Genomic DNA, 12320 nt, shown 5'->3' with positions numbered 1-12320 from the left:
CAATTATCGTGTAGGCTTATATATGACCGAATCCTATTAGTTCAATCTGTACAGCCCTAGTTCTAATTTAATACATTCGGATTGCTCTAAGAGGCTTAGTTGTATGTTTATTAGTTCTATAAAATTTTGCATAATTTCTAATCTACCGTTTAAAATAATTAGCTGTTAAAATTCAAACATCGCCAGCGGTTTGACTATATTTGCTTGAACCGTATTCTATGCGGTTCAAGTTGAAGTTATGTCATCGAATTGGGAATTGGTGTTTTTTTTCTATTTAAAGAGTTTCTTGTGAAATTTACGTAATGCAATAAATTCAAAACAAGTAAGTTCATCAAATTTATCTTTTGTTAAAAAATAAAACTAATTAATACCATCGCAAAATTCAAAGACGTTATCGAAAACAAAAAAACGGACAGATATACAAAATCAAGAACAAAACTTGGCATGGGAGACTTCAATTTTTAAACCATACATCTATGGCAGAAGAAGATCTTCCGACATAAAAAGAAAAACAAAAACCCACATAATGTAGGCAGCAGCAAATCATGAGAAGCTAGATAAATGGAAACCAGCTGATTAGAATATGCAATTATTATTAGCTATTTTTAATTTATATTATTTTATTCTAGTTTTTGCTGTATAAATCCAAAATATAATGCCTCCCTAATACATGTTTTTAACGATACATATATCCAATACAAACTTACAAGTAATTAGGAAACGCGAGAATATCCTAAATTTGTTCTCAAATGTTAATAGCTATTGGTTTCTAATGTGATGAAAAAGGTAAAATTATCCATATTTTTCAAATGGTCTGCTCTATTATATACTCTCCTGGAAAATTCCACATCTATAATCTACAGAAAATCCAGTTCATCTTCATACATGTCTTCTGCAGCTTTTACTGCTGCCACTTGTCTGGGAGCAGATTATTGTGGAATACCTATAGCGATAATTATTATTTCTGGTGTGTAATTGAAAACAACATTATCTGAATTGTAGGTTAAAAACTGTTAAATCAGTTTAAGCCGCTAATTTCGGGAGTTTAATTTGAGAATAATTTAAAGACTTTTAAGCTTGATTTAACACTCGGTGCAATTCAAGAAACAGAATTAACCATTGTGAACCTTACGATGCAAGTGGCTATTATTTCACAACTTGATTTTGTTTGTAGTATTCAGTAGAGTATATAATCTTTGACTACTTCTTATAAGATTCCGAGGTTTTCTGCCAAAGTACAGGCATCCCCATCACTAAATTGCTAGCACTTTTATTTATTAATATGCCTTTTAATAAATAAAAACTATATATGGATCACGATAGAATTTTTTATTTTTCTGCGTACGGTTCACCGTTTCGTTTGTTCGGGTGAATAAACTCGCTTGAATGTAAGTGCCACTGCATAAACAAATGCAAATTATGCTTAGCTCCTTTCTCCAGTAAAGACTTAATGAATCCAAACCTAGTTACTGGGGCATGTCTGAGGCAATAGAATTAGATGCAAAACATCATTTACGATCATTTTTTAGAAAGAACAATAATAACAAATCGTAAATTTTGAAACAATCATAGAACTAAAAATATAATATGTAATAATGTAATGTAATTTTTTTTTCGGAGAATTATTCAACCGAGGATTCAATATGAAATTTCAGAATCATTATTTATAAATATCAATCTTTATTGGAAATTGTTAATTCTGCGTATATTAAGGTATTGTAATGTATATGTTACAGTAAATATATTTAATATATAAATCAGGGATTATATGAAATCACTACTGAATTTGGTAAATGTGATAAACTATTTCATATTTATTAAATTTTACCGCTTAGTTGATAAAATCCCCAACTCATAATGGGGAATGTTATAAATATCATGACTTATTGGCAATGTTAAAAAAAAGAAACGTGGCCTATGGTATTTATTTTTGAGTTTGGATGCCTACCGATAGAGGGCACAATTTAATCAAAATATCTTCAAAAATGGATGGACGATTTTTATAACCAAGTTAAAGTAAAATATTAAACACGAAGCCTCATGACATGCTACTGGAGATGAGGTCTTAGTATTTAACAATGTTGCACGCTTTAAGGCAATCGTAGCTTGAGTTGGGAAGTTATTTAAAATTAAATGTTCTGTTTATGAGCGTTAAATAGTTTAAGGTTGATTTGAATGTTGGTTTCGACAAAATAACTCATTTGTCCGTGAATCTTTGGGTGTACATGACGGAAGATATTTTTTAACATCCTCTTCAAAGACTGATTTGCATATCATTTCCGTTATAATATGAAAACATGCAACATCCTGTTAAACAATAATACATCAGTAATCATACTTGAATAATAAAAAATAAATCAACCAGTACCGGATTTCATAATTTTTCAAAAATTAGTGTTATCACTGCAATGATTTCAATGAATACTTTAAAATATACTGACTCCAATAAGCCAAAGTATTGCAACCAGAGCTCTTCAAAGGAAGGACGAAATATTATCGGTAAATCTGAAAAGCTGCTATGAAATACATAAATAACAAATAATTTTTGGAGTAAATTTCTCTTATTGAGAGGACTAATTGAAGAGAATAGGTGCATGTGAATGTCCTAAGCCACTTCGATATCGTGTGTGTTATATTCAGCTTGGTGATACTAAAATAAACTTGTTTATTATCCCCCACTTCAAATAAAAATTATAAATGATATTGTCAGCTAGTTACTGTGTTTTCAATTTCAGTCGGTTTGAATTTTATAAGATACTCTAGGGTGAATGACAACAAGAGGCTATTCTCGACGCCGACACAATCTTACGGCGGAGTAATATTTAGATTATAATTATTTGATGTTTATAAGCTTTTCCTATGTGATGTGAGCAAATTTGGTTTTTCTTAACAATTACCCTTAATATCATCTATATGCTAGCACCCAGAAATTAATGGTGGTCTACTATGCCCAAACTTCTCCCATTTAGTTTGATATCTGACACTATTTCATAGTTCTTGTTTCTATAAGGATTGATAATTATTTTAAAAATAAATCAATTAATAATAATAATTCTATATGGTATACTGCTTTAAGTAATTACTGCCTTGCATCTCTCTTACTTCCTTACAAACTTCCCCAAGAATACCTGCCGGTGTTAAAGTGACCGGCCACACTCGTTTGAAGTTTATAAGATCCACTTAAAAACGGAGTTTCCTCTATATCTTCAAATCCTTATTAGATACTTTTACAACAGTTTCACAAGTCTTGTTCCACTACAGAACAAGATATTTATCTCGTACTTTACAATATATCTATAGTATACATATTTAGTAGTTTGATAGTATTGTAGGTGATCATAGTGAAATGATTATCAATTTTACGTTATTCAAAATAGTTATAAGTATCAAGTTATTGGGAATAACAATTTTGGAATGACAATTCTGCACTCATATAGAATCCTTAAAAAATATAACATTTCCTGTAATATAATCTAATTAAACCAGAATTTAAACTACCATCGGAACAATGAGACTGCTTTATCAAGTCGAGTATACGTTCTATTGCTTGTATTCGGAGGACCGATTTGTTAAAATAATAAGGACTGTTTTTAGTTTATATTTTGTTTATTGATGTATATTTCTAAGGATCGCACAAGTCTGATTACATATTCTCATCTTCACAACTACCCTGATTGAGAGATCCTCTCCTATATCTAATGGTGGGAGGTGCAATCCTCACATGTTATAATTTTGTACGCGTTTTAAGAATTAAATTCCTATCACTTTTGACGTATTTGCAATAGAAGCCGCGATATTTGCAATAAAATTTTAAAATTTATAGCTCAGTCCTGGTACATTATAAAATATTCAGGAAAAATCAAGACAAGGTCGTTTTACTATTTTTTTTTTTAAATAGTATCTACATAATGTAACGTATAATCTCGGAGATTCGAATTTTTTATTAGTTATAGATAAATTTATAGAAAATTTTGATGTCCACATTTTTTATTTCATTCTTTTTTCGTATCTTTCTGTTTATCAATTTGCTGATAAAATAGTGATTTTATGAGTAGAATTCAATATTTTTTAAGAATAAGTTTTTTAAATATATACACACTAGCTTCTCCAGCTGGTAATTTTAACCAGAAGCAAATATATGAAGTATTCCCTACTGTACACCAAATCATATTGTGATGCAACCTGTATATTCCAATAATAAAATATGAGCTTACCCAACAGACCCAGAATTGACAAGGAATGGTAGGGGTGTTGGACATTGACTATGTGGGGAACTCGCTATTGAACTTCGCGTGCTAGACATCTGACTATGTGGACATTGTGGAGGTCCTACAGCTATTGCTCCGGGACCCCTTCTTCTAGGCCAACATAAGATACAATTTCCTCCCTTCTCTGCACTACCTGCAACAAGTAATATTAAATGTTTAATACTTTCAATATCTGCAATCTATCTACTACTAGACCATTTGAATAATATTTGATTTAACAATAACAATAATATCCGATGTGTTACAAAATGGGTCTTATTCATTATCAATAACTATTAAATTGATATTCTTTCGTTTGTTTTTAGTGAATTTTCCTTCACTACAAAACTACAAAATTTTATTCAATAATTTTCCTGTGCTAATTTTATTTTCAAATCAAACCAACACACGAACTTGAATTTTAAACTCTACCTCCATTAAAATTTGTAATTTTCACTATCTAGGAACACAAACTATTATGAGATCATTATGGATAAAATATTGAAAGTCTTCTGTCTGAACATCAAAAATACGGAAAATTGAGAAATGAAATTATTTTTTTTTGTATCCTGAATCTAAATCTACTAACTGTAAACTTATATAGATACGCTACAAATAAGTCAAAGTAGATAAAGTATCTGGTTTTTTTAATAAATATATTTATTTTATTACATAATATTTATTTATTATAGTATACTATAAAGGAAGATTTATAGAGAACAACGGAGCCAATCTTCCAAAATTATGGGATTTCAGGAATTGTAAGTTTAAATTTGTTCGATATCAATTTTAGATAACAAAAACATTATTGACTAATTTAATATTTTGCTCGAAAGAAAGATTGATCAAGAAATGAGTTTTTAAGTTTTTGAAGTAACATTGCATCACATTTATTTAGAAAATACTTAATAAAATGGTAGTCAGGACGATTGGCATGGTACAACACAATAAATAGGATGATGAATATTCATAAGCATTATTGATTTTGATCAAACATCTATATAATCCATAAATGAATCTTCAAATTATTCAAGTAAACATAGAGATGGGAAATTAAACAAAATGACATATTTTGGTAGAGTTTGACAAATTATTGAAATTTATTTAACAATTATTGTAATTACGGGACTTTTCTTGTGTTATCCACCTTATTTCATGTTCACGGGAAATGAACAATTATTTGTCTTGGAAACAGATGTATATATAATTCAACAACTACTTTATTCAGTCCACTGAGTAAATGTGTCAATATTTTATTGTAATTTATTTCTCGGGTCAGTAAATATTAGAAAAAAATTCTTCATAATCAAATACAATGGTAAGTGAAAATGATTCTGATAGACAACAATTATAATATATTTATATAAGTTCAAAGTAGAATGAACATATATAACAGGAACATTTAGCATGAAAACACGCAATTCAGACACAGTTCTCTCTTTAATAAATATTGATTTTATCTCATTTTTTCCACTATAAAAAAATCTAATTTCCATGGTCATGTAGAGTGTTATTTTGAAAATGTTAACTAAGACAGATTTCTGAATTTGTGTTTTCAATACTATGTTATTAGTAAATAGTATATCTGTAAACATTTGGAAGTATTGTGGACCCACTGGATTTTTTTAGACAATTCTCTTTTTTAGGTTAAATAAATATTAAAAATTTTGTCCCGAAGAAGATAGTAGAGAGATATATAAATCACTCGGCTTTATCTAGTGATGTTAGGCAAATGCTAATATATGCCAGTTAAAGCAATAAATCGGTAATTTATTTTTTTTTCAGTTATTTTGAAACTTTAGCCGGCTACACATACGTTTAGACCTAATCCATGTTTCAAACCTCACACTAACCGCGCAAAAATCGACTCACACTGTTTTTTTTTGTATGGTACAAATGTTATAATCAATATGTAACTATCTTCCCATTAACCAATCAACTTGAAATATACTTACTTACTTCCAATGACAATACATGTATCAATTAAAAAATCTACAAATTAATAGACCAGTTAGTGGTAATTAATAAAGTTGATATTGCATATGGAAAAATTTGTTCATGATTTCATCGATAGAATGGGGTATTAATATTAACAATACAAATTTCCGTTTTACATTTCCAATAATTACTTTTCATAAAAGTAATTACAATTGAATCTTGGTGCTGACTTTTCAAAAAATAAAACTTCGAATTAGCTACTGAACACTTGGAATTAATCATTATAATTTAAATAACATTTCTGCAAATTAAAAATTTAGTAAAAAAGTTCTTAATGAAGAGAAATTAGCGTTATAGATATTCATACTTTCTTTGTTTCAAATCCTAATTTGTACGTTATAAATTTTCATACGCTCAAACTTCAACTTTCGAGATTTAAATATAACTTCTGCTAAATATAAATTTAGGTAAAAATTTTATCGAGAAGTTAGACTTACAAATTTTGATAAGAAATTTCATTCCTCGTAACTTGGTAGTGCCTAATATAATTGAAAAAAAATGTATTATAACCATACCAAAAGTGTAGGCCCTTAAATTTTATATAAATTTCATCTCTTTCAAGACAAGTTCATGTATTTAATATTGTTATAATAAAATTTTTTCAACTCCATTATTACCAACTTCTAACGTCATACGTACCAACCTTGTCCGTCCCGACTCCTCAGCCTGTAACTATATTCTACTTTATAGTGCACTTTTGAACATTTATAAAGTGTGGTTTTTGAAAAAGTTTTCCTCATAATATATTATTAGAGGCACAGATGCGAGAACGACGGGAATCCTCGACCTCGTTTTATTTACTCCCCCAGATACCAACAACAAAACATTACACTCATCCGGTACATAATGCCAAAAATACCTGAGAAAATTCTTCTTCGATCTATTTTTCTAGTAAAGCTGGCATTTACTATAAACGCTACGATCAACATATTCTGTGCTACAATCCACAACAGCGATTAAAAAAATGTCTAAACTTATTCTAAACTTCTAAATTTTTCTGGCCAATAAATAATATAATTCTAAAAAAAAATTAGAATACATTTAGTTCAAACTATCTGGAGTAAAACCACAGCAAATTACAAAATCTGTTAGTGAAAAATCTAGTTAAACAATTACTGATGGTGAATATCACACAGTTAGACAAAAAATTGTTCAAAATTTAAAAAATAATAATATAATAAATAGTAGGGTCAGTTGAAACGACTTATTTCAACAATAAAGAGTTTACATAAAAAAAATTTAATGAAAAAATTTAATTTAGACTAAGATAATTTTGGAACTACACCAGACAAGTAATAAACGAAACTTGGCTTAACAAAACTCAATTGAATATTTTTAAAAAATATGCAAAAACCAAATTGAGACGTATTCTTTTCTTGAAAACACTATTTTCCAATTATTTTGAGGCTGGATTATGGTCATCGTATAATGATTTTTTATCTTATCCAAATATTGTTGGTCATAGTAGTATACGTGGCATTTAAATTTGAACATATAGAGAATACTTTTGGGCTACAGGAAATTCTAGAATATGAAGGTAACGTAGGTAAAAAGAGACCAGGGTATACAAAATATTTTTAAATAAAACAAAAATTTTAAGTTAATTTTATTTAATGAAATTTCATCTTGAAAGTAAGTTTTGATATTAAATAAAGTAAGGGTTGCTAATATGATGACCGTATGTAATAGAAATATCGGAAGAATACCCGTAATTAGTCTGAAAATTATAGAATTTCAAGCATTACTGAAATTTTATAAAAAAAAAATAAAAGCTCAATCTTAGTCACCACTTTTCAGGGGTAATATCTCAGAAAGGAGTGGGCTAGGGAAATTTTGTTATGGGAAAGACCCATCTTATTTTCATAAGAAAAACCACCTCCTGAATTATGTCGCATGAATTTAGAAACATCCTGTATGTGCTTAATCATTTTGTATAATTTATTCATAATGTTTGTTCATGAAGTTAGTAATAATATTTGTACCAAAAACACCGAGAAACAAAAAAATAACATATACAAAGTCCCTTGTAATAATTGTGATACTGTTTACAAATGACAAACATTACAATATTTAGAAAATAAACGAATGCATTAGAAAAATTAGATAGCTTTAAGAAATAGCAATCAAATATCCAATTTATAATAAAGATACGGAAATTCTTGTACAAAATGCTGAAAATAAACCCTTGGAAATGTTGATACAAATAATACATAAAAAAATTAGAAATTTCAGCCAAATTTATCTTCTTATTCCATAGACCCATCCAATTAACTTTTTCATGTGTCAAAACTCAGATGTCAACAATTAAAGATGGAAAGTATTCTTCATGCTTGAAGCAGGTATTCTGATATTAAAGTAATAATTAGATCAAAAGTCGAGAACATTTATTCAATGAAATTAACGGTCATTAATTCAGTTCCATTCGATATCGATTGATGTGTCCATTATTATTAATGTAACAGCATGTACAATAATATCAATCACGTTGACTGCTGGTTTGAACTTATTTTATATGATGAAACTGCGGTCCATAAATTACCATTTATTGCTGATGCCTCGCCTTCAATTTTTGTATTTATCCACTCGGGTGGAAGTTGAAAGTTCAGAACAAAAATAACTCAAATTAAAATCGATTTTGTTCCGCATTATAGCGGTAACATATTTAGAAGGTGAAGTTATACTATAACTATAACAACATATACAAAAATGTTTCCGTCCTAAAGTCTCACGTACATTTCATTAAAAAATAGTACTTCTATCTTTGTAAGTATATCCTGAAATACATATAATAACGAGAAAAAAGGTTGTGTGGTTTTCATGGCTGGTTTGTTTGTTTCGCTTCCCCGGTTTTTTTTGGGCATCCCCTGTAGTTCGTCGGGTGCTCTCCTCCTCAGTTTTTGAATTTCGGCTTATCGGTTCTGCTGAAGGTGCACTCCGTCGCCTTGTGGGATCCCGCGCATCTTACGCATGCACGTCTATGTTTCACGTACTTTGTAGCATTGTACAGGTCCGTCATGCTTTTTTGTCCAACCACACTTATTTTTGTGTGATATAAGCACCACAGTTTTTTGTCGGACTGTCCTTCTAGGGGCTCTATTACTACCATGAATATTGTTAGTAATAGAGCCTTTCTTTCTTTTCATTGAGTAAGTACGTATACCACTCAATCTCTTTATGCTCCCTTAGGAGCATCTTCATTTCATTGAAATTTTCTCTTGTTGGTGTTGTGACTATTTCTGTGTGGTTTCCCATTTTACACTGGGCGTCGATATTTCTTTCTTCTTCTTTCTATACTAGCTGGTTCCTTATCACTGTCCACATGAGTGGGGACTTCAATATGATTGGAGATGGCCTTCTCTTTGCATTTTTTTAACTTCGTCTCCCTTTTTCCAGATCTTCTTGTATTATTGGTCTATTCGCGGTGTCTATTTCTTCACTGGTTTTTCTCTCCGCTTTCTTCCTTTTCATTTTCTTATATGCTCCCAATCATCCATTTGACTCTCTCCTCTGCCGCCTCTATTTCCCTTCTCTAATCTTCTATGACCGTAGGCCTGGCGCTTTTTCGTTTTGCATAGCTTCAATGTTGTTCAAAAGTTTTGACATATTTGTCTCCCTCCTTTGTATGGTTTCCAACAGAGACTGTATACTTTCATTTTTTAGTTTCCTGTTTTCTTATCTTATCGCTTTATAATTTTCCAAATTTCTTTCTGCTGACGTTCCTCTATGACACAGTTTTTAGAGTTGTCAGGTTCCACGGATTTTTATTTGCCACCTTTTCTTGGAATACCTAAGTACCTAAAAATATAATAACAAGCCGTACTGCGAAGTACGGGCTGTTTAGAAAAACGTTAATCTTGTTACAATACAAGTGCGTTGATAAACACAAATTCTCTCGAGAGAAGATAATTTACTCCGTAGTAAATGAAAGGCTGATGCTAAATACAGGTATCTGATAAAAGAAACTTAACCAGTTTCTCGACTGATTTTACGTCACTTTCACCGCTCTAGCACTTGTTCACTCACTCAACTGTGTCTAAGTTGTTCATCTTCAATCTATATATGTTTTGATTAATTCGGTTGAAAAGCTTAATAAAGTTATAGTAAATTATGTTGGTATATATAACGGTAAAACTGGTAAACGAAAGTAAAGTTTGAGGAAGTTATTTATAGGCATTAGAGCTAACAATACGTACCATATGTATTTAACTTAACTCTAAAATCTCGACTAATGAAATCAATGATTGCATTGACAGAAAGACACGAAAGAATGCTTACCTGTATCTGTTCAGTTTTGGAAAAACACTGGTTAAAAAATTCATGTCAAAATCAATAAACTTGTGGTTAAGTTATCAATAATTTATTGTTTCTGTTCCATTTTTTATTATAGATTTTTAGAGTTTTGAACGTTTCGAAACGTTGACGTTTTCTCACATATACAATTAGAAATACTTTTTACTTGAATTTTTATTCTACGGATATAAGAACTGAAATATTAATGCATCTTAATGTTCTTGATTTTAGGTCTCTTATGTTTTAAAAATAATTTTTGGAAGATAAAATTTGACGTTTCGACTTTTTTTTAAGTCTTTATCAAAATATTTTGATGCAAAAGTCAAATTTTGTCTTCCAAAAAGGAAATAAAAAATCAAAGAACTGAAATATAAATTGGTATGCAAAAATGAGGGATGGTTGTTTCGCATTTGTATTTTGTTATCTATAAGCTTATACTTTTAATAGGAGTGTTTCTCATAATTTAGCAGGGAACGTATAAATATGTCGACATGTCTTAAAGATTGATTGTACACTGGAAGGCTGTTTATATCGGATACAAAAAGGAAATGGCGGTAGTTCTAATTACTTTCTGTGGTATTACTAAATCAAGTAACCTGTATCAACTTGAAAGGCAAGCAGCTGTCGTCTGTTTAGGAGATCTTGCTGTTTTTTCAGCCACAAAGAGACTGTAAATTAGAACATAATAATTAACGGTGAAGTAGAGATTAACATACCCAGATATTTAAAAAATATGATCTGAACAAAAAATAATTAGAAAATATGTGTGACGTCCCAGGATGTTGAACGGCATAACTGCTTAATAATCGCATTATATTAAAAGAAATTATCATAATCATGATACTACATCCATGTCCAATTCCCAATTGCATTATAAACATTGAAGCACATTAGTCAAATAAATATTCAAATAGATATCGGACTGGCCACACTCAATGAAAATCAATTTCAATGATAGTCAAAATATTCTCCCTTAATAATTAATATACACGTTTAACCTAATTTTCGAAGCGTTTTTTCCATTCCGACTATGGTAGTTCCAAAATATAATCCAAAATAAGCTAAAAATCGTGTCTTGTTTTCTTACAAATAAACAGTTTTATATCATTCGAAGTTGACCGTTTACTCTTGCTAGGACGCCACTATTGATACATGACTGATAATGCACATCTGCATTGATATGATCCTTTCGCAACCAACTTTTTTTCCTGTCCGTTCTTCTTGTTTCCATGATTCTTCACCTGCATTTGATGCACTTCCATTCCATTCCATTATCGCGGGTGCAAAATTTAGACGCATGTTTTAGTTTTAGTCATTTAATTAAACAAAAAAACAAAACACATTTTCAATTGAATTAAACTTTAAAAGATTACATTCTAATATGATCTTCCAATATTCGTTTACAAGGATTTTAAAATAATATTTCAAAAGCCAAGAGGAAGGTCGAAATTGCTACTGCTGGTGCAACAGATTTGTGCAACCAATCCAGATCAAAAGGAAAACCTTATAAATCCGTTAATTGTGATAAATTTAATATATTTTTCCTTTATATTTCATAAGATATATGAGTAATATTAAAGATACAATAAAAACTCTAGAGAAAACAAAAATAAACAAATAATTATTCACTTTTGATCAAATCGCGAGTACAACATCAAATTTCGCGAGTGCAATCTAATTGATGTAAACACAAACGTCAATTTAAATTATATAGGAATAAAATGATAGATCAAATAATATATAATACTAATTAGTACACTTTTTTTATCGCTTATATTAATTATT

At 29.8% G+C, this 12320-nt stretch overlaps 1 protein-coding gene across 4 annotated transcripts in view; it reads right to left on the bottom strand.

Moving 5' to 3' along the window:
* Positions 1 to 12320, bottom strand: part of LOC130902570 (uncharacterized) — a 178559-nt gene that overhangs the window by 21527 nt on the left and 144712 nt on the right. For all 4 annotated transcript variants that reach the window (XM_057814797.1, XM_057814798.1, XM_057814795.1 and 1 more), the window contains exon 4: positions 4215 to 4401. In XM_057814797.1, the coding sequence (XP_057670780.1) occupies positions 4215 to 4401 (187 nt within the window). The remainder of the gene's footprint in view (positions 1 to 4214; positions 4402 to 12320) is intronic.

This window comes from Diorhabda carinulata, chromosome X, assembly GCF_026250575.1.
Source record: "Diorhabda carinulata isolate Delta chromosome X, icDioCari1.1, whole genome shotgun sequence".
In the NCBI taxonomy this organism is placed as follows: Eukaryota; Metazoa; Arthropoda; class Insecta; order Coleoptera; family Chrysomelidae; genus Diorhabda; species Diorhabda carinulata.
The sequence above is the reverse complement of the archived record's forward strand: the minus strand, read 5'-3'. Positions and strand labels throughout refer to the sequence as shown.